General features: G+C 48.7%; 7 protein-coding genes across 7 annotated transcripts; 5 read left to right on the forward strand and 2 right to left on the reverse strand.

Annotated features, from left to right (window-relative positions):
• Window positions 1–1,147: 1,147 nt before the first annotated feature.
• F5J12DRAFT_968889 (aquaporin-like protein) lies at window positions 1,148–3,109 on the forward strand (the record flags this gene model as incomplete). The annotated part of the gene is made up of 10 exons (XM_051750045.1): window positions 1,148–1,264; window positions 1,330–1,357; window positions 1,416–1,475; window positions 1,517–1,679; window positions 1,735–1,810; window positions 1,894–2,031; window positions 2,101–2,195; window positions 2,275–2,309; window positions 2,375–2,542; window positions 2,604–3,109. 10 exons carry the CDS (start codon window positions 1,148–1,150, stop codon window positions 2,789–2,791), a joined length of 1,068 nt encoding a protein of 355 aa, XP_051595084.1. The 3' UTR covers window positions 2,792–3,109.
• A 771-nt stretch (window positions 3,110–3,880) lies between these two features.
• Window positions 3,881–6,237, forward strand: F5J12DRAFT_929969 (aquaporin-like protein; the record flags this gene model as incomplete). Its single annotated transcript, XM_051749516.1, has 11 exons — window positions 3,881–3,962; window positions 4,018–4,257; window positions 4,433–4,548; window positions 4,603–4,630; window positions 4,691–4,750; window positions 4,807–5,084; window positions 5,148–5,285; window positions 5,353–5,447; window positions 5,503–5,537; window positions 5,610–5,777; window positions 5,847–6,237. 11 exons carry the CDS (start codon window positions 3,881–3,883, stop codon window positions 6,122–6,124), a joined length of 1,518 nt encoding a protein of 505 aa, XP_051595085.1. The 3' UTR covers window positions 6,125–6,237.
• A 144-nt stretch (window positions 6,238–6,381) lies between these two features.
• F5J12DRAFT_864257 (uncharacterized protein) lies at window positions 6,382–8,283 on the reverse strand. The gene is made up of 10 exons (XM_051747001.1): window positions 8,169–8,283; window positions 8,028–8,146; window positions 7,890–7,987; window positions 7,773–7,821; window positions 7,656–7,708; window positions 7,578–7,594; window positions 7,188–7,509; window positions 7,099–7,116; window positions 6,965–7,043; window positions 6,382–6,891 (listed from the first exon to the last, which is right to left on the reverse strand). The coding sequence occupies exons 1-10, from the start codon at window positions 8,196–8,198 to the stop codon at window positions 6,615–6,617; spliced, it is 1,062 nt and encodes a 353-aa protein (XP_051595086.1). The 5' UTR covers window positions 8,199–8,283; the 3' UTR covers window positions 6,382–6,614.
• A 481-nt stretch (window positions 8,284–8,764) lies between these two features.
• On the reverse strand, window positions 8,765–9,796 carry F5J12DRAFT_864269 (uncharacterized protein). Its single transcript, XM_051747002.1, has 4 exons — window positions 9,523–9,796; window positions 9,359–9,455; window positions 9,159–9,297; window positions 8,765–9,101 (listed from the first exon to the last, which is right to left on the reverse strand). Exons 1-4 carry the CDS (start codon window positions 9,777–9,779, stop codon window positions 9,031–9,033), a joined length of 564 nt encoding a protein of 187 aa, XP_051595087.1. The 5' UTR covers window positions 9,780–9,796; the 3' UTR covers window positions 8,765–9,030.
• Window positions 9,797–9,835: 39 nt separating this feature from the next.
• F5J12DRAFT_864272 (uncharacterized protein) lies at window positions 9,836–10,856 on the forward strand. Its single transcript, XM_051747003.1, has 5 exons — window positions 9,836–10,078; window positions 10,131–10,210; window positions 10,272–10,516; window positions 10,560–10,594; window positions 10,629–10,856. The coding sequence occupies exons 1-5, from the start codon at window positions 9,887–9,889 to the stop codon at window positions 10,656–10,658; spliced, it is 582 nt and encodes a 193-aa protein (XP_051595088.1). The 5' UTR covers window positions 9,836–9,886; the 3' UTR covers window positions 10,659–10,856.
• F5J12DRAFT_774434 (NADP-dependent oxidoreductase domain-containing protein) lies at window positions 10,857–12,246 on the forward strand. Its single transcript, XM_051742296.1, has 4 exons — window positions 10,857–11,482; window positions 11,540–11,778; window positions 11,874–11,994; window positions 12,056–12,246. The coding sequence occupies exons 1-4, from the start codon at window positions 11,000–11,002 to the stop codon at window positions 12,056–12,058; spliced, it is 846 nt and encodes a 281-aa protein (XP_051595089.1). The 5' UTR covers window positions 10,857–10,999; the 3' UTR covers window positions 12,059–12,246.
• Window positions 12,247–14,510: 2,264 nt separating this feature from the next.
• F5J12DRAFT_504598 (Phophatidylserine decarboxylase-domain-containing protein) lies at window positions 14,511–16,315 on the forward strand. The gene is made up of 3 exons (XM_051739757.1): window positions 14,511–14,602; window positions 14,657–15,030; window positions 15,080–16,315. The coding sequence occupies exons 1-3, from the start codon at window positions 14,590–14,592 to the stop codon at window positions 16,163–16,165; spliced, it is 1,473 nt and encodes a 490-aa protein (XP_051595090.1). The 5' UTR covers window positions 14,511–14,589; the 3' UTR covers window positions 16,166–16,315.
• The last annotated feature ends 4,625 nt before the right edge of the window (window positions 16,316–20,940 follow it).

Raw genomic sequence — 20,940 nt, forward strand, 5'->3', positions numbered from 1 at the left:
GAGTAGAACAGACAGACCATCTGCGGAGCGCTGGGAAGATATGGTTTACGACAGAGGGCCCGGGCCTGGAAGTGGCGACGACGCGAGGTACCGCCATCGTCGCAGGGTCCTCACGTACGCAAGTAGCGACCATAGAATTTGGGACGCAGGACTGCTACGGGACCGCAAGCTTCGAGTGGTCTGCGTCCAACGATATATACACCATATCATAAGACTCGCCTCGAATTACGAACTTGAAGTAGTATGCTGCTAGACCCGACCCACTCATCCTGAACACGTCCGGTAATTATTATGCAGTTGACGCGGCCTCTCTGTCCGCATTGGAAGCGTTCTTCTCGCGATCAAAAGCCCGTACATTCACAACATTGATCATGAGAGGCTGTTCACAGAAAGATAGGCGATGACACGGCATACCTGCATGATGCGGGGACAGCAGAAGAACAGCTGCAGGATGTTGTTTCCCTTACCGCAAAACGGCAAGTGTCGCCGGAGTTATCTTGTGCGGTCAACCTCGAAGGAATATTAGACAGTGACCGCGTCATTCGGCAGATGTTGTCTTAAAATCTTGTTGGCCAGTCACAGTGCCAGTAGCTGGTGCAGGTCGGATGATGAGATGGTGGTGGTTAACATCAGATTTTAGTTGCTTAGATGGCCTGCGCGGTCCGCTTTCTGATGGTCTCGTGGGGCCGCTGCGCAGACACGACAACACGTCATTTGTGTGGTGGCTGATACCAACGCCAGAACCACTTCCGCACGTACACACAGAAGGTACGAGATTGACGGAATGAACTATGGGATGGGATTTTGACTGACTACACTACCAACAGCACAACCAATCTCGCACATGCCAAGATCTGTAATTGCTTGCTCAAATTCTTGGATCCATAGCCTATCGTTCAAAGCACATGATATGCATACACACTTCTGCCAGGGATTTCACTATTGGCTAAACTCTTGTTCCTCGAATGACAGAACCCCATATACATATGTGCCTTATCAGACGTGGCACATTAACTCTGCACATGCTCGGTGATCCTACTTAGTACGGAGCTGCCAGGCCGGGCCTTTAAAGGTCTGTTCGTGGGATCGCTTTGACGTTGACCTTCCCAGTTTTCATCTCCTCCCTTGACCGAGCCAGCGGCCTGCGATGGCACGCGAAGTCGTTTACTTGCACGATGTCGACCCTCGACCGAATTATATGTCCACTTGGGAGCGGTTCAAACACAGGGAGGTACACTGGCTCGTCGAGATGTTCGCAGAAATGGTGGGAACACGCTGTCTTCTTTCTGTCGCGGACTCCAGTGGAAACTCAGCGGAATGGTATTGCAGCTTGGCGTATTCCTCTACGTGTATGCAGGTCAGACCACTCCGCTAATTTCCAGCAAATCCATCCTGACCCCGTTTCCATGCTGCAGGTTTGGGGCCAACAGCAGCACTGATTGTTGGAAACCTCACAGCGGAAAGCGGGATTGGATGTCGGTAGTCATTTTTTCGTCCCCTTGAATGCAAAATTCAGCGAAGAACCTCCACGTAGCTCTGTACACCATCGGTTTCGCCTATGCAATCGGAATCGTCCTTGCTGTCACGTTGTGCTCAGCAGCATCTGGTGGCCATTTCAGTCCAGGTGTTACCATCACACTTGCCCTATTCAGAGGTTTTCCCAAGGCAAAGGCCGTGAGGTTCGTGCCTAATACCCCCTTTCGTTCATCAGCTGAGTGCGATGTCCCAATGTAGATATATCGTCGCACAAATACTCGGCAGTTACTTGACCTGCCTTGTAGTATACGTGCAATGGAAAGACCTCCTTGTCGTGAGTAGCTACTTTACGTCTGGCAGCAAAGACTGCCCATGTTCCTTTCTCAACAACCTTTTGGGCGATTCTGTTCCCATCAGGCTGCAGAAGAGGTGCTGAACGCAAAGGGGCTCTACAACACCCTGATGTTTACGAACCTCGGCCCTGCTGGCGTATTCGCGCTCTACGTATCCCCAGGAACAAATCTGCACCGCGCGTTGCTCAACGAGTTCGTGACTGTGCGTGACTCCGACTCCCTCATCATTTCTTCCGTTGATGGTTGCGAATCCCACGGTCGTGTATTACAGGACTTCATGCTTGGCCTCGCTATATGTGGCGTTATGGATCCAACAAATCACTTCATACCTCCCATGGTCGCCCCGTGGATCATCGGCTTCACCTAGTAAGAGCCCCTATACTCCACTTCAGCCAAGTATTGTGCCTTACTATTAGTGTTCTGATACGCCACCTTCTCATGATAGCTCGGTCGCAATCTGGGGTTATGCTCCGACAGCCAGTGCGTTGCCTTTCCCGACGTTCGGTGTGTTATTATTACATGTTATTCCTAACCAACTCTCGCAGTTGCCGCCAACACGGCCCGTGATGTTGGAGGTCGTCTGATGGCTCTTACTATCTGGGGGAAGCAAGCCGCTGGCGGTCCATATGCAGCTATAGCGGCATTGACAAACATACCTGCAACTGTGCTTGCTTTCGCCGTCTACGATCTCTTCCTTGGCTCCGGTACTCGCAGTACGTCCTTTTTTACGCACTTTACAAATGAACATAACTTGAATACTATTCACGCACACAGCATTGACCCCGTACCACGTCGACTTCCTGCGTGCTCGGGTCCAATACCAGCAAGACAACGGGCTTCCGCCCCAACTTCGTCCCGACGGTCTAAAATCGGGCGAAAACTCACTCTCGAATGGTGCTAAGAAGCATATTGGCGATATGCCTGGAGTTGAAAGACGACCTACAGTCCGAAACCATGTTTGAAAGAAGTTTGGCCTTGGATGGTTTTGCCGCCGTGCAGACCAACTGAGGGGTCGAGGGTATCGAGTTGCTATATGATCGTATGATTCGCCTTCATAGCATGTATGCCAACCATCGTAAGGTCTTGTATAAGGAGGCTCTACGACTCATCACCCTCATGCCTCAACGGATGAACGCGGCCCTCGTCGAGCGTTAATATCGTTATAATGCGGTCATATTTGATGTGGGACCTTGGTGGTGTCTGGAGAACACTATGGGTTGTCATGCGATAGTGATGTGTGGATCTGTGTGCTAAGCAGTGCAGAAGGGTTGCGAAGAAAGTCCAGAGGGGAAAAAAGACCTTGAAGTTTGAACTGCCTGTGCTATAATGCAGAGACTATAGTGATACACTACGCTCCTCGCAGACTACGAGGAGGCACCACAGCATAAAAGAAAGGCCCTCCCTCCCTGCTTTGGAGCGTCCACTGATCTGCAAAACTACCTGAGGAAAATATCAGCCTGTCAATAACAACCTCCGTTTGGAAGCGACTGGTCGTAAGACTCCTGAAGCATCTAAATATTTCTATCAATACCGTGATGATGAACCGGCGTTGCCAAAAGCATCTTGGATAAAGAGTTTCACTGCAGGGCTCCCCTGCTTAGATGCGCAGAGCCTTCCATTGGGTGTGTCCAGAGCCTACAGTTGACTTCTTGGATCGATAGAACGTAATCTTCGAGTGCTCAAGCAGTCGATGTCGAGACAAAAGAAGGGCGAGTCCTTTCATTTCTATTTTTGGCTTCTGCAAACCGCCTGTAACGAGTTGGGAACGTGACCGATCGACCCAACAACAACCCATTGATGCTCTGCCGTGTCGAAACCTGTGGAACATTATTGTATTGAATTAAAAGAAGCCTGCTGCACCAGTGGTTGGTCAGTTTCTTGCTGGGGCCCGGAAGCATGGTCGCGGCTCATGTCGCCAAAACACCCTCGTACCAGCAAACGGTCATACCGTACGACAGCCCATTTGGAATTCTATATTACAAAGCCAGGGAGCATCCCGCAACAGGAGTCTTCCTAACAAGTGCAGAGGGGAGGATATTGAAAAAACCGCTATGCTCAAAAGAGCGCGAGTAATATATTGTGGGATTGCGGAGTTGATCGCATTTTCTGTTCTGCCTCCGAACTCCGAATCAAGTAAGTCGGTTGTCATTTTACTTGAGCGGGGCTCGGGGCATTTTTATTAGGCCAGAGAGATACAAGCCGGTTACAAGCAGTTCCGGTCTTGAAGTGACCCTGCGTATGTTACTCGGTAGTGGGTGGTTTGTCCTTACCCATTTACTCACCGCGGCTCACTCCGAGCAATCATCCATTTTCACTCTGAGCTCCGAGGGCACACCCCTTCCCCTGTGCGATGGAGTTCAGCTTGGTGGAAACGCACTGCAAAGAACTGACTGTATACGGGGCACAGGGGTGCAGTGTTCCCCCGCGTGTAAGTTAATTATAATGTGAGACTCCTCTATAACAGCATGTCTTCCTGTGTTGACGGGACCTGAGTTGCATACTGCGGGATACATGCCCTAGCCTCTCTGTCTGGTTCAGCCAGTGCACATAAAGGCACGTCAGCCTCTCTCGGTTAGTCCTTCTTAATCCTAACTTCATGGCAGTACGCGAACCCGTCATCCACTTACGCGATGTTGAGCCTCGATTGCCGGATATGACTGCTTGGGAATACTTCAAGCACAAGAAAGTGCACTGGCTCGTCGAAATGCTCGCCGAAATGGTAGGTGGTTAACCCGTCTCCCTTGCTTGGAATTCCCGTTTAATATTAGCTCAGCTCGGCGCGTTTCTCTACGTCTATTCAGGTCAAGTAACTTTCCATGATAGGCTATAGATACTTGGGCTAATTCTGCTGGTACGTACAGGTCTAGGGTCCACCGCAGCATATGTAGTCGGAGCGATAACATCACAAAATGGGATCGGATGTCGGTAATTTTTTCATTGAGGTAGAGGCTCCCTTATGATGTGGCATGCCATATAGCTCTATATACCGTCGGCTTTTCGTACGCCATCGGTGTCGTAATTTCTATCACACTTTGCGCGGCAACCTCGGGTGGGCATATTAATCCGGGACTTACCATAACTCTCTGCATGTTCAGGGGTTTTCCCATTGCTAAAGTGGCGAGGTTCGTATTGCGTAGCACTTTTCCTTCGTTGATCATCTGTTCGAAGTTACCCCGCAGATATATCCTCGCTCAGGTACTTGGCGTCTACGTGGCTTGTTTAATAATTTACATGCAATGGAAAGACCATCTAGTTGTAAGTACCTGTTTCCCAACATCCTGGCGGATTTCTTAGTCTTGAGCTTCGTGCTACTGCGAGGCTGCCGAAAATGTCTTAAAGGCGCAGGGAACTTATGATACCACAATGTTCACGAATGTTGGGCCAGCGGGAGTGTTCGCACTTTACCCAACTCCGAAGGTGAATCTATATCGTGTGTTGCTCAACGAGTTCATGAGCGTGAGTCGTTGAACTCGTTTCCCCGCTTGTATTGACGTTCAGAATGTTATTCCCGTCACACGTGCAGAATTTCGTACTTGGTCTCGCTATATGTGGATGTAGGGATCCGACGAATCACTTCGTCCCCCCTGCACTCGCACCTTGGATCATCGGTTTCACATAGTAAGTGTGATTTTTTTTCGTCCTCTCAACCCTCTGAGAATGACCACACTGACAGTGCGGTTGTGATCTGGGGATACGCTCCGACAGGTGGTAAGTCGGTTTTTGTTTAATTTTTCAACAGAATGCAATGTGGAAATCGTTGTTCCATAATTACCTTTTCAGCACCTGCTAATACTGCTCGAGATGTCGGGGGACGCCTAATGGCAATGACAATTTGGGGGCCGAAAGCCTCTGGGGGGGCATACGCCGCCATATCAGCGCTGACGAACACCCCTGCCACTATTTTGGCCTTTGCCGTCTACGATTTTCTCCTTGGCTCTTCGACTCGCGGTACGTTTCAGTTGCTACTTAAATTTTCGGGTGTCTCTGTGACGCCGCCATCTACACCTTTTGTCATAGTAATCACTTCACATCATGTTGAAGTTTACCGCGCTCGTACGCAGTACCACACAGAAAACGACCTCCAATTGCAAAACCCAGACCGTATTGCAAACGTGGCTAGAGCTAAATCCGTTGGGAGAACAACCACGGACATGACTTCTACGGAGGGTCCGATGTGCCGAGAACATGACAGCAGGAAGCCGCCCTTCTCAGCCCGTTCATATCCTATGCCTTGCTCCTCCCACTCTACCTCGGAGGTACAACCCTACTTTCATACGGACGGCCCAGTGTTCTGAGAACCCTTCCTGTGCACCCTGAATCTCGATTGGTGTGCGAGGACGTGAGGAAGCCGTTCTTCTCAGCCTATTCATATCTTATGTCTTGCTCCTCCCACTCTCCCTCGGAAGTATAATCCTATTTTCATACGGAGGGCCTGGCGCTCTAAGAACCCTTCCTGTGCATCTTGAATCTCACTTGGTATGCGAGGACGTGAGGAGGCCGCTGTTCTCAACCTATTCTTATCCTATGTCTTGCCTTGTTCCTCTCGCTCTACCTCGGAATAGTTCTAGAGTATAATCTTATTTTCATCCCGTACCAGTCGTAATATCGATGTAACGTAACCATGTCAATCCAACACACACCCTTTCCTCTGCTTTGTCTCATACTCCCAGTCGTTGACCGGTGTTCCTATTGAGACCCGCACAACGCTTCTCTGGGACCCCGTCACTGCCGCTCATCTAATCAGGATGCGTCCATGAGACATACCTTGTCGCATTCCCATTCTTCTTATAGCTTCGAAGATCCAGGACCAAGCTCGTCCGAGACCTTAACGACCCTAGAATCCCAAATCAGTCCATGTCGGCTCTTACTACTTCTCGCCAGGCAGAGACAAACCACAACAACGTACAGTTTTCCGTCGTTAGCGCCAGAGTATAGCATCAGTAATGCATTGGGCGCCTTCTCAAGACCCTCAACGATATGGAATTTTCGTTTGATGGATCCATCGGCGAGCCCAACGGCCAGTTCTTTGACTGCCCTGGGATACTCTGATGCGTAATCGAAACTGTGTTGTCATACGCTTGAGCATGTTGTCGACGACGATGATAACGACGATGCAATGCTGGGAGAATACCTACATTATGAAGCCTTCCATCTTTGCGCGTTGAGCGATAAGGTTCATGTAATTCTGAAGTCCTTGATGAGACTCCGCTGAGTCTGATGGAACATCAGAACAAGGGTTAGGGAGCATCGATGTCAACAAGCGACTGACTGTATGCTGAAATGGCACCTGGCGGACACCCAAGGTCACATCAGTACGGGTATGTTCATGAGTTCAGTGATAGCTCATTATATACCAACCACACAACGCAATTCGAGCACGTTTGTTCAACCTCGTGAGGGCAAGATCCAAGATACCGCCTCCCACATTATCGAAGTACACGTCCAAATACCCAACGGCGTCTTTAAAGTCCTGTTTGAAGGTGGGCAACTTGTAATTGAGGGCCTTATCGACGCCCAGCTCCGTTTCGACCCAGGCACACTTTTCAGATGAGCCAGCGATGCCGATGACCCGCGCTCCTGCGCGTTTACCGAGCTGGCAGACAAGTGAACCGACGGCACCTGCTGCACCAGAGACGACGAGCGTCTCGCCGGCTTTGAGTTTTCCAACGTCATGGAGACCCTGCGAATTTTAGTGCGAACGAGTGAACTACATAATAATTTCAGTACAAGAATTTTTCCGAAACCCACAAAGTATGCTGTCATGCCTGTTGGGATCGAGCCCTGTTCAAAGAAACCATCTAACAGTACTCAGTTCGACCCACTCACCAGTCAAGCCGAGGGTATTCAAGAAGTCAAGAGATGTGCATCCTGGAGGCGGTCTGAACAACGATCGACAAGTCAATGATCTTCATGTGCCAAGAGGCTATTGCGAAGGAGGCGTACGTTATCTTCTGAAGTTTCCTATCATCCAGTACAACATATTCTGTCCAACCTGTTTACGCCGATTACCATCGGGTTATAACAGCCCAACTCACGAGCCACATTTTCAGTAAAACTCACCAACAGTCCCAGATACGAGATCACCTTCCTTGAACTGGCTTCCGCTGCCCACCTGCACCACGACACCCAACCCAGCTGCTCGCATGACTTCTCCGATCCTGCACCGGAGGCAAGTAACTTCTAGTGTCTCTCAGCCACCCGCGCATTGCGGGGTCGAGGGAGAGATATGTCACTCGAACGACAACTTGATTTGGTCCGGGTACGAGGTCATCCTTGGACGCCGTCTTCGTCTCGAAGGTATCAGGGAGGATATCGGCCTACTGGGCGTTCGCGCAGGACGATGCGGGTATAGGTGCTAGTGCTAGACATGATACTGGGCCAGTCCAACAATAATGTCGTGTCGTCTTCTCCCTTACTTATATATAAAAAAGATTTGATAGATATCGTGTCACCGTACATATGTACGTTCACAGTATTACATAATGCTCCCCGTACGTTGACCGGGTGCTTGCATATCTGTGTTCGAAACTGAGAGGAACACTAGAATATCTATCACAGTCACCGTCTGCACCTTGTCCAATAAGCACTGACGACGTATGTATGTGCTCAATGCGGGTTCCGTCGAATCCCTACTTGGTCCCTACAGAGCCCGTATATTGCTACCTAGAACGCTCTCTCCTAATTTGAATGGAACCTTGGTAACGGATGATATGATCATCCCGAGGTCCATGTGGAATGTCGACAACCTCATGAGACGTATTTCATCGAGTATGTACCTGTCATCTTACGAGTCAGGGGCATGCTGAGTCAGTTATCAGTGACGGAATGTACGTATGGGTATTCGATAGTAACTTAGGCATTGATACGGGACATCTGCGCAGGGTCAGACACTCCAGGACGTCACTTGCAGCTCCAGTGGCATGTAGTAACTGCTTCTGGGTCGATGGATTATCCTCGGTAAGTCCTTCCCACTGCCCTTCGAACGGGGAGAATATATATTTAGAAACACATTAGGAGTGCCTATTCGAACAGTAGTGTTTGAAGACCGACAGCAGAAAGTGATATCAAGATGGAGCAAGTCCAGGATTACGTGCGTATATCGATTACATATCCAACGGAAATTAAAGCAGCATTGAGCAGCAGCAGCACATCGTCTGGGAAAGCAGGTGAACAAAAGAGGACTAGCGAGTTGAAGGAAGCATCACGCTCGATGAATTTTGGGCGCTGGAAGTAAGCCAATTAGGCCAAATGTCAGAGCGTACAGACCAGACGCTGATCAAAAGTGATTCAACAGGCACGTAGGATGAGAAACGGGGAGCAAAGGTTTACCTCCGATGACTCCTTCGATGTATCCGAGTTTCGACCATTTTCCGAGAGTGATAGAGAGTAAGGACCACCCGGCAAGGATAGAGGCGGTAAGTACGGGAATGACAGAAGATAAAACGGGTGATTGGCGCCATAAACGATACTAAAAGGTGAGGGACGGGGGTGAGGCATTGTGGGATGTAAAGATCACCCGAAGGACGTACGTTCAGTTCGATGCCCTGTATCCAGGGTACAAATAACACGTATAGGAACAACCCGATGACGAATGACCCAAGAGCGAGAGAAAGCAAGGCAGATAATCTGTGTATAAAATATATGACGCTGTTCAGGCATGAACAGGGGCAAGATGTATAGGGGGTATACTCGCCTTGCCATATTGCTCGGTTCTGAGTGGGTCGACAAGTCAAGAACGACGTGGTGAGTGTCAAAGGCGTATGTGATGATGGCGCCAGGAATGATGAATTTGAGCTGACGAAATGTGTGTTTGGAAATGGACTCTCCAATAGACTGTGGATGGAATCTAGGCATGATCTCGTGTCCCGGGGATCGCAAATCGATGTGCGAGTGTGTAGTTGGTTGCCCGAAGGTGTGGTGGGTCGTATCACATGCTATACGCATTGCCATGAAATTTCATTCCGTCGACCCCCATTATGTTCCATATATGGCATGCCCCACCTCCACGCCCCCACAGCGAAACACGTTTGTCATATGTAGTCAAAGTAGTCTCTCTAATGGCACGCGGAAAGCCAGCCAAGTCAATCGTAGTCAAGGTACCTCGTCATGGTGCCCAGCGTATAGGCACACGACTGACGGCGTCAGTCAACGCTGTCGTTCGAAAGGATAATAAAAATCTAAAACCCAAGTCTCGCATCCGATATCATCACAACGGCAACCCACCGTCCGGAGCTCTTACGCAAGCCATCGTAGGTTTCAGGCAGATACCGGCAACAGATCACTGACGTCGTAACACCCCAGGAATCAGCTTCAGAATGGAACTCACTCCTCCTCACGGCTCGCGCAGAAAGAGGGCCGCAATGGGACGTTGGAACACAGCAGTACGTCGACGATCTGCATAATACTTGCCAAGATGACTGAGACATTTTATGTGCACCTTAGGTTTCAGGTCGACCGCGACTCTGACCTTTATTACAACCCTACACCTCTACAGGAAGCCGTGAAACAGCAACGCCCCGCGGAGGAAGAAAATATGCCTCCGCGAGTACCCATGATGCAAACCCCAGATTTTCGACACGAGTCTCCACGCATCACGCGGAACCCCTCTGGGTCAACGCCGGGGCAACAGAATTATGTTTACAGTTCCCCACGCCACCCTCAACACCCTCCGCAAGGAACACCGTATGGTGGGATATCCCCAGGGACATTTTTATGGCGACCCACGTGCAGGGGTTGGGCCTGTTGGAGTTGGGATGGGGGGCTATGTCGCCGGATACTCGTAGGCGTTTAAGACCAGAGGACAGTTTCATTGCGCTCCATGGATCCTAAATGTTTTTTTGTGTGCGTTGTGTAAGCATGCTATGCACTTTGCTATCTGCTGGGTCACAGTACTCTGATTTACTACACTAATACGTCCTGTGATACCTTTCGTTGTGTGCCCGTTGTTTTCTGATCTACACCAAGCTGCAGTCATTACCAGCCATGACATCATGGTATCCAAGTCAGTGTCAGGTTACTGCTTCTTACGAATCATAGCTTCGGGAATTGCACGCCGCGTTATCGCGAACATCGGGCAACCGCGGGGGTCTTATCTAACTTTCTTAAAGGTGGTCTGTTCACAAGCCCATCCCACGGTGGCAATCCACAACTTCAAAATCGCCAGCCACCCCATGGCCTCATTCATACACCTCAACGATGGGAACCAGCTTCCCTGGATTGCGTTCGGCACAGGTACAGCCCTGTACGGTCGCGATGCCACCGAATCCGTCCTGCGAGCTATCGATAATGGATTCATACACATCGACACCGCAGAAAGCTACGGAAACGAAGCGAGCGTCGGCAGAGCTATCAAACTGTCAGGGAAACCTCGCTCGGAGCTGTACATCACCACTAAACTGGGTAAACTGCAGCAGCCAGGGGAAACCGTCAGAAGTGCGCTCCTGGCGTCCCTGAAAAAGTTGAACCTCGACTATGTAGATTCGTACCTCGTACACAATCCCGCGCGCCACCCGGGGAGGTTGCAGCAGATTTGGAAAGAGATGGAGGAGGTGAAGAGGGAGGGTCTTGCCAAGTCCATAGGGGTTTCCAACTTCTACGTGGAACACTTAGAAGAAGTCCTCTCTGTCGCAACGATCATACCAGCTGTGAATCAGGTGAGAACTGCGTCCCATCTGAAAAATACCATCGTTCTACCCATTACCATAACACAGATCGAATTACACCCCTATGTGTGGAAAAGCGCCAAACCCACTATCGCATTCGATAAAGAGCACGGTATCGTCACGTCCTCATTCAGCGGTCTCTCCCCCATCGTTCGATTCCCAGGCGGACCAGTCGATGCCGCCATCAAGCAGATTCGTGCACGACTAGAGAAAACACGCGGTGCTCCCGTGTCGGATGCCCAAGTCCTCATCAAATGGCTAAAACAGAATGGCATATTGGTCGTAACGTGGGTTCTCACACATTCATCGTTGTTGTACAACCATGTGACACTGGACTGACATGCTGACCCCTGGTCTCGTTCCGCTCCCTTATTTATTTTAGAACGTCGTCCAAAGCAGAAAGGATCAGGGAATATCTTGATACCATCAACGTTCCGGATCTCACAGAGGAGGAAATGAAGTTAATCGAGGCCAAGGGTGCCGAGCTTCACAGAAAAGCTTTCGTGAGTCCGTTTACCTGCATACCTATAGTGAGCGCGGGTGCACTGAACGTGCTTTCCATAGTGAATCATTACATTCGTGTCTCTCGAGCCTGTATGTGTGTATGTAATTTAACTTGCCGAGGGAAGACCTATCCTCGCATCAGTATTAATTAAGAGGCGAGGACCATCGCGAACCAAGACAATCATCCTCAACATAAGCGTGAATATCGTTAGCGTACAAATGTCACATCATCTGATCATTTGGAACTATCCAATCCATCTTTTATCCAAGGAGACCCCTCACATACAACGCATCAGACGAGCTTAACCATCGATGATTCCAAAGATGTCGGTACTCTCGCTGCTGCCAGGGTGAACAGTAACATTCGCTATCGCTGGCTTAACCCATACCGCGGAACAACAATCAATGGCAGCCTGCCATCCCTGTACCAAACCAGGCTTCCAATGAATAAAGACTTCGGTAGCCTGGCACGAGCTGACTGATCAGATGACACGGGATTGTGGGAGAGTCCCTCGTGTAATCGTTCGGGTAACAACGGACTGTGAACACTATTAGGCCACAACATGGTACTGACCCAGGCGACACCACCCAAGGGGAATATCAGTCCACAGCAACCACCATTTGGGAGTGACTTATTGTAAGCCTTCTTTTGCACTCGCTGAGACACTCGCAGCCAATAAGAGGGTTCGCTCAACTGCGAAAGAGCTGCTAACAGGCGTCGTTTGGCTGTCGGTAGTCCCAGAACCACAGGTCCCCAGGTAGTGGAGTCCCTTTGCGTAATGCTTCACTCCACCTACAGGAGTTTATCGTGGTTCACATGTGCAGGGCACTAGCACTATATCTCCACGTTTCACCTGCAAAAAGGAAGCTGCTCCATCCTGCTATCGATCAAGGGTGCGGCAAAATTCTCCGGAGGATTCAAACGATAACGTTGCGCCACCGCTATCGTCAAGGGTGGTGCTGATTCTGTGGCCTTGCCTATCTACGGGAAAAATCTTCATGGTGCTTCAACTAACCGGGGTGCCGGTGGTACCCTTATTCCATGGCGCATACCTGTCAATCGAGGATCATATTACTAGCCAGAAGGGTCGAAGGATCGAATGGTGAGTTCTCATTGACGTCGTGGACCTAAGCGAGGGATTATTGCGAAGCTTCTAGTTGTGTAGCTTCCAAACGTGTGTCAGTATTAGAATTTGGATCCATACGACGGCTCGCCTGAATTGCAGGTTTGAGGCTGTTGCCGGCTGCGAACACGGAGAAGGATACCCGTCTTCCCGGGAGAACGCTTGCCCCTCGATTTTCCTAGCAAATCTTCGCTTCCTCTAACACAATGAATCACCTGAACACTGCCTGTATATGTACGAAGAATGACAATAAAAAGGGTACCATGCAAGCTACTTTATGCCACATACGATTCAGTCTATATAGGTAAGTGTTATCCGTCTGTCTATTATGGTTTCAAGTAACCTGTGATCAGTAGGGTACCTTACCCTTGGAAGAAAGGGTGTGGATGTGAATTCTAGTAAGACCCAACCTTCTCGTCCGCCGCAACTCTAATGACAGAAGGAATGCAGGCTGCCGAATACCGATCACCGCTGCTTAGATCAGTGGAGGAAAAGTTGTCCAATGGTGTTATAGGACTCGGGAAAGTCAAGGCGTGGTTTGGGGCGATATATCTAGTAGGTTTACTCATGGCAGCATTCTCCAACGCCGCAGTTCTAAAGACAGAATTGAATGGTGCCTGCCGAATGCAGATTAACGGCACCTAGTTCCCCTGGAGGAAAGTTGGGTATTATTGTCCAGTATCGTTATAGAACTCAAGATCACTCGGCAGAGGCTCAAACACAGGATACAACGGAGGGTACTATTCTTGTGATACTATTTAGGATCTCTGTCTGACGTAGGTAATGGGCCGGGGCGGGTTGTCTTTACTCGTGGGTCTTAGCTTATTAGCCCCGTCCGTTCCCAGGCCCTGTTGGAAACCATTTACGCCCTCTCAAGTATCTCCCCACTTGTGACTGAAGATGGTCATGATCCTTTCCCCCTTGGAACTAATCTTGGCTGGAGCGAACGGCCGTCAGCTGCACTCTAGTACTGTTATCAGGCGTGTTGCCAGCTCCACCGCGCTCCAATGGTGCGGTCTTTCCAGAATCAGTTTGAATTCGAAGTGTGAGTTCTTCCATGTTTTCTGGGGATACCTGCAATGCCGCCGCATCTGGTTCAGGATTATCCATCTGATCATCGGCCATGTGTCCCAACACCAATTGATCAGGTGGCCCGTTCGTGAGTGTGGGTTCTTCGTGATCTGTGGGGAAACCCATTTCGGTGTTCCAGGTCGATCAGATCTTCTATTCGGAAGCCAGCTCCCGCACCATTTTCTCTCTTGGTTATGCATCATTCAGCTACGTAGCCGAGGTGCAGTCTTGCTCACCTAGGGTTAACTGACACGTCTTGTGACAAGAAGCTAAAGCTCCAGTCGCATTACTGCTTCAGGATGGGTGGCCTGATATGCTGCTGGCTGGACCGGATAAAAGGGCGCAGATTTTTCCTTCCTTCCTCAGGCTTTTGTCTCTACAATACCTGTTCCCCACTATATGAGTTATACTCGTGGGTCCCTTTTACCTCTTAGTGCCGCTATACCCTCATACTGACTGTAATCAGCATTAACCATGCCAGAAATCACCGTTGGCAGATGGCTCCCAAAGGACCCAGCAGTCGTTGAAGCGTTCGTGAGCAACTTGCTCGTGCACAGTCGTGTTATCCACGGCCGTCACCCTAAAACCTGCGTGCGTTTTGCGGAGGTGGGAGAGAACCTGGAGACGGCGATAAGCAGAACCGACATTCAGTTCGACCTAAACCGCTTGCGGTGCCACTATCGCATCACCGTCGGCCAGGAGCAGGTTTATACTGTCCGCGCATTGCACCCTATAGTGCAGGAATTCCAAGATTTCATCGAGAGCGAGGTTGTGGTCTATACTGCATTCAACGAGATGTTCGAACAAGCTCCCCCGCCTCAGAACCCGGACCAAGAAAAGGTATATAATTTCGACTTTTGCGATTGTTACTCGGCTCATTTCAGTCTAGATCAAAGACTATGTTGACTTGATGGAGATGATCGACACAAATCTGTCGACAGCACCCAAGTATAGTGATGACCCCGTGAGCGCTATGGTAGCGGGCGTTCCCTATTACGGTATCATCTCGCGGTTTTGCAACACTCCCGCGGGCTATATCGCGTTCACCCATCCCGGAGTCAATGAGAGATTCTACAGGGTGTTCACGGAATGGCACAGGTTCCTCACGAAGCCAGAATCCACCAGCGTCCTCAACACGACAGACGGCTGGCTTAGTCCTGATGCGCTCAAGGCTATTGTCAAAAGTTCTGGTGGTGACCCCGACAAGGATACGTTTGAAAGCTTCTTTGAGTGCAATCCCGACGATCCTACCTATGGTTTCAACTGCTATGACGATTTCTTCGTCAAGGAGTTGCATCCCAGACACCGTACCCCTGTTTTCCCCGACGACCCAACGATCGTCAATTCTGCATGCTGGTCTACTGTCCACAAGCTTTACTACAGCCTCAAGGAGACCGACAGATTCTGGATCAAAAATACTCCTTACTCTCTCAACAACATCCTCGCCAAGGATGAGCTTGTTGATACCTTCGTCGGCGGGACCCTTCTCCAGGCTATACTTGATGCTAAAGACTACCACCGCTGGCTCAGTCCCGTGAATGGTACTGTCGTAAAGACACGCCTAATTTCTGGCGCGACGTATCGTGACTCGCCGTCAGTCCCGCATCCAACCTATTACGCGGCTCGCTTGGACGATGACGATAAGGATCTGGACGTCATCTCCCGCTCGCAAGATTTCGTCTCGAACGTCTCCACACGTGCTTTGATCTTCATCCAAGCTGAGGAGCCCGTTGGCTTGATGTGCTTCGTGGGTGTTGGCTTGGGCGAGGTGTCGACCTGCAACGTGATCGTCGAGCAGGGCCAGAAGCTCTGCAAAGGAACTGAGCTTGGCCAGTTCCACTTCGGAGGATCTACCCACTGCCTCATTTTCCGCCGTGGCTTGACTGTGAAGCCACTTGATCAAGACGGCGAAGATTTGGTAGGATCGAAGGTGCGAGTTGGCAAAGACATCCTCACCGTAACAAAGCAGAATTGAGTTGATAGCTTTGCTCGCATGTTGATGTAAACCTTACGAACAGTGTCATTTCTCGTGTGTACGATAGCGTAGTTGAATTGGTGTGTTGACGTCTTTGTATACGATGTAACATATCAGGCTTTACGAAGGCGGTGTCATCTTTATGCAAACATTTGATCACTTGGTTCAGTTTAAGGTGCCAGCAGCGTGTCAATGGGGGCTAAAAACCCTGGGTCAGAGCAGCTCGACACTCCTTATCTTTCGGTCTGATTTACCCTTAGCTGTGTTCGCTGATCCCACAGGGAGAGGTCGGCAAACATGTACTAGCCTGAGGGGTTTTCCCCTTACCTAACTCAGGCTCGAAGACTGTATCCGGGTCATATGGGTACAAGAGTAATCGGGTTAGGTTTGCGACGGCAGGTATGTTTTAACTCTCGGTATTTGGTGGCTTGGAGGGGGGAGTATATGCTCTCCCTTTGTTATTAGTTGGAACGGACATAACTAAGTTACGTTGAATCCCTTTGGATCGAACTAACTCGTGTTTTCTTCTATCGCTACGTTTGATCGCGTTTTCCTTACCTTGGCAAGCTTCGCCCGAAGTGCCCTCCTGACGTCCCTGAAGAAGCTGAACGTCGACTATGTAGGTTCGTACCTTAGGTTTCTCAGCCGCGCTACTAATCGACTGCCAGCTGGTCGACGACAAAAAGGTGACATCCAGCAATTGAATAGCACCGTCGAGTTCGCTCTATATATATAAAGCCCAAGTCGTGTCAGAAAACGAGACCAACCAACAAATATCGTCACAACTGCTGACCTTGGTCGCTCAAATGGAAGATATCGAGGACGGTGAAGGCCGGCTACCTCTGTCACCATGATTTCTTGGTCAGTTGACAGTTGTGCTGTAAGGGAAGCGTGAACCTACGTGAACTTCTGGAGGTTAGGCGTCATCAATTTTCCCATAAACCCCGAATGACGGAAATCGTTCTGTTCTCAACGCTATTCCCTTACTCACAAAGGCACCAAGACAATACATAGTCATATCCCGGGTCATCATCGGGTGATGGTAGATGGCGACGAGGCAAGTCTCATGCTCCCTCGCAAGATGCGGGACACTCACCAGCCGCCGTGACGGATCCACTGCTAAGCAGAGTTTCATCACCTGGTGATCTCCCTACTGAAACAAACATCCGCTGGAGCTATCATAGTTTAGCCGGAATTTGGTGTCCTGGAAAACGGAGGTATTGAAGTTGGTGGCCGCTTGACGTGGCAGCTAGAGAATGTGAATATCATCATAGTTTGGAGGAACACTTTTAGCAAGGAAGATAACTACTGGGATGGACGTGATGCGAGGTTTACACATGGGCAGTTGTCTGACGATGATATATTGATATATGATACTTGCAGCGACGCGAACGCGTCGGATCGCATCAATGTCACGTGGCCACTTGTGACCTCGATAAGAAGTTCCTACATCAGGAAATTCACACATTACTATTTTCATACTATTCTCATACTATTTATGTCTTATTTGTACTATTTGCACTGAAATAGTCATAAAAGACAGAATAGTCATTTTAGTAGGTTCATTTACTATCCACACCATTCTTTGTACTATCTTTTGACCATCTTTCAACTATCTATGCTATTTTCACCACTATTTCTACTATCCAACTTCTCACTGGCATCATTTGTTCAGCTCAAATGTAGGGTATAGAAATCAATCAATGTATTCAGGATAAAGTGCAGCACAAAATCAATTAAATGAGAGTAGCCCTATTGATGAGTTGAGAAAGAGCAGCTACAAAACTTGGGAATATCTCAACAACCACTGGATGGAGTTGGATGAACAAGGCATCCCTAGAGACAGATTAGTCAAGAGAGTGATCCACCCAAAAAGTGAGAAATGGTGATGAAATGCACAAGATATGATTACAGGACTTTGAGGGTGGACCTTGCCACAGAAATTGAGATATCTCAACAACTGCTGGACAGAATTAGATGAATGAGGCATCCCTTGAGATGGACTATTCAGGAGAGCAAGCCATCAAAAAAGTGAGAAATGCAGTGGTGAGACACACATGATACAATCACAGGACTTCAAGGGTGGACCTGGTCACAGAAATTGAGATATCTTGACAACCACTGGATGGAATTAGATGAACAAGGAATTCCTTGAAGACAGAGTATTCAGGAGAGCAAGCCATTGAAAAAGTGAGAGAAGCAGTGGGGAAATGCATGAGATACAATCACAGGACTTCAAGGGTGGACCTTGCCACAGAAATCAAGATGGTGTTCTTCACTGACAGTGACTGCTGCCATCATTGTCAGGATGTTGTGGGGGTAAAGAAAGAAAAAAAAAAACTTACTTACTGTTGTTGTCAGGATGCTGCAGACAAAAAAAAAAAACTTGCTGGCATGGATGCTGGGGATGGGGGTGGACATCATGGATGTCAATAGCACTGAGGGTGAGAGTGAGAGTGTTAGCTGGGTCTGTGCAACAGAGGGTGCTCACCTGTTGTGGCTGTCATTGTCAATGGCATTGCAACCTGTCCATGTACAGTACTTGGTGGGACTTTGACAATTTTCAAAGTGTTGTGATTACAAATCCAGTGATTTGTAATCACAACAAGTACCTCAGAAAAGTTTTGCCCACTGACATGCCACACAGCATTCCCCTGGACCAGCAGCAGTTCATCTTTGCTGCTTGAAGCCTCTGTGTGCACACCCACACTCATGTCCACCTATGCATGTGCTACTTGGTATATATATATATGTTCATTGGACCCCATGTAGTCCATTTAGTCACAACATATAGGTAGCCTGCATGCCAAAATGCCAACACTTATATAGACCCCACGATGGGCCCATCTAAATAGATTAGCCATGACACATGGACAGGCCTGAGGGCCAATAGTGAGAGCAACATAGATATGGGCCTGTAAATGCAATTCCACAACATATGGGAGGGCCTGTGGAGGGTAAGGATGCTGCAACATATAGACAGGCCTGTGACCGAGTAGGGTATGCTAAGCTACTGTAAGACATGGACAGACCCACCTATTGTATCATGAAGAAGGTCGCAACATATGGACAGGCCTGCCTGTCATATGCTTTATAGGTTCACAACATAAAGAGGGGCCCATCTATGATAGATTACAGAGTTGGCAACATATGGAAGGGCCTGTCTTTGGGATAATATACCCCTGTCACAACATATAGATGGGCCCATCCATAGCAAGATGTATGCCTGTTGCAACATAAGGACAGGCCTGTCAGTAATATCATTGACAGCATCACAACACATAGACAGGCCCATCTAGTAAGATGCATCCCTGCCACAACATAAAGACAGGCCCATCAGTAATGTCATTTATAGTGTCACAACATATGGATGGGCCCTTCCATAATACCATTTATACCATCACAACACATGAGTGGGCCCATCCATAGTAAGATGTACCTGTCACAACATAAAGACAGGCCCTTCAATATATATCATTTACAGGGTCACAACACATGGACAGGCCTGTCTAGTAAGATGCACCCATGTCACAACATAAAGACAGGGCCTTTCAGCAATATCAATTACATGGTCACAACACATGGGCAGGCCTGTCAATAGCAACATGTATGCCTGTCACAACATAAAGACAGGCCTGTCAGTAATATCATTTACAGTGTCACAACACATAGATGGGCCCATCAGTAATATCAATCACATGGCCGCAACACATGGACAGGCCCATCAATAGCAACATATATGCCTGTTGCAACATAAAGATGGGCCCATCAGTAATATCATTTACAGTGTCACAACATGTAGATGGGCCTGTCTAGTAAGATATGCCATCCCAACATAAGGATGGGCCTGTCAGTAATATCAATTACATGGTCACAACACATGGATGGGCCTGTCAATAGCAACATGTATGCCTGTCGCAACATAGAGATGGGCCTGTCAGTAATATCATTTACAGCATCACAGCACATAGATGGGCCCATCCAGTAAGATGCACCCCTGTCACAACATAAAGACAGGCCCATCAGTAATATCATTTATAGCATCACAACATATGGAAGGGCCCTTCAGCAGTATCATTTATGTGGTCACAACATAAGGATGGGCCCTTCAGCAGTATTATTTATATGGTCATAACATATGGATGGGCCCTTCAGTAATATCTTTTATATCGCCATAAAACAAGGATGGGTCTGTCTAGTAAGATCCACCCCTGTCACAACATAAGACAGGCCCAACACCAATAGCATGTATAGCATCACAACATATTGATTGGATCACAGCAAAATATTGAGGCAAGTGTCCTGACATGCTGTAATTTTCCAACAAGCTGCAAGTGGCTTGCCCACTATAACAACTCTGACCTCATCCACCCCAAGCATGAATACTATGCAAGACACATCTAAAACCCCCCATGGATGGTGAATGGAACTAACAGACTGCATTGTGTCATACAGTGAAAGCCAGATTTCAAGAGGAGGTATTCAGCAGACCTTGTGCCCTTCCAGATATATCAATTCCATTTCCAGTGTTATGTGAAGCAGATCACATATCATCAGTAATCTCACAGGTCCTATCATCACCCAAGCAAGTCCATCATAATGGTGCAATGGAAGTTTTCATCTGTCCACAGTCAATGTTGGGAAAAATTGGGGTCGAAAAAACCTGCAATGCAGAAGCTGCTGAGAGATACACAGAAGTGACTGAGCTGTCCATTCTGGTGACTGACTCAAACACCATCCACATTTGGTATTTGCTGGATGCTCTCAGCCCAAAA

The sequence above is a fragment of the Pisolithus orientalis genome (genome assembly GCF_024613125.1).
Source record: "Pisolithus orientalis strain OTSU chromosome Unknown F5J12scaffold_62, whole genome shotgun sequence".
In the NCBI taxonomy this organism is placed as follows: Eukaryota; Fungi; Basidiomycota; class Agaricomycetes; order Boletales; family Pisolithaceae; genus Pisolithus; species Pisolithus orientalis.

Excerpts from the sequence above, each read along its gene's own strand:
- F5J12DRAFT_864257 (XM_051747001.1), bottom strand. The coding sequence starts at position 8,198 with ATGTCTAGCACTAGCACCTATACCCGCATC. Across the intron at positions 7,988-8,027 it reads CTCGACCCCGCAATGCGCGG|GATCGGAGAAGTCATGCGAG; the intron begins GTGGCTGAGAGA and ends CCTCCGGTGCAG. Across the intron at positions 6,892-6,964 it reads AAGATGGAAGGCTTCATAAT|TTTCGATTACGCATCAGAGT; the intron begins GTAGGTATTCTC and ends ATGACAACACAG.
- F5J12DRAFT_864269 (XM_051747002.1), bottom strand. The coding sequence starts at position 9,779 with ATGGCAATGCGTATAGCATGTGATACGACCCACCACACCTTCGGGCAA. Across the intron at positions 9,456-9,522 it reads GAACCGAGCAATATGGCAAG|ATTATCTGCCTTGCTTTCTC; the intron begins GCGAGTATACCC and ends TTTTATACACAG. Across the intron at positions 9,298-9,358 it reads TACAGGGCATCGAACTGAAC|TATCGTTTATGGCGCCAATC; the intron begins GTACGTCCTTCG and ends CTCACCTTTTAG.
- F5J12DRAFT_864272 (XM_051747003.1), top strand. The coding sequence starts at position 9,887 with ATGGCACGCGGAAAGCCAGCCAAGTCAATCGTAGTCAAGGTACCTCGT. Across the intron at positions 10,211-10,271 it reads TGGGACGTTGGAACACAGCA|GTTTCAGGTCGACCGCGACT; the intron begins GTACGTCGACGA and ends TGTGCACCTTAG. Across the intron at positions 10,595-10,628 it reads GAGTTGGGATGGGGGGCTAT|GACAGTTTCATTGCGCTCCA; the intron begins GTCGCCGGATAC and ends TTAAGACCAGAG.
- F5J12DRAFT_774434 (XM_051742296.1), top strand. The coding sequence starts at position 11,000 with ATGGCCTCATTCATACACCTCAACGATGGGAACCAGCTTCCCTGGATT. Across the intron at positions 11,483-11,539 it reads TCATACCAGCTGTGAATCAG|ATCGAATTACACCCCTATGT; the intron begins GTGAGAACTGCG and ends ACCATAACACAG. Across the intron at positions 11,779-11,873 it reads AATGGCATATTGGTCGTAAC|AACGTCGTCCAAAGCAGAAA; the intron begins GTGGGTTCTCAC and ends TATTTATTTTAG.
- F5J12DRAFT_504598 (XM_051739757.1), top strand. Across the intron at positions 15,031-15,079 it reads AGAACCCGGACCAAGAAAAG|ATCAAAGACTATGTTGACTT; the intron begins GTATATAATTTC and ends ATTTCAGTCTAG.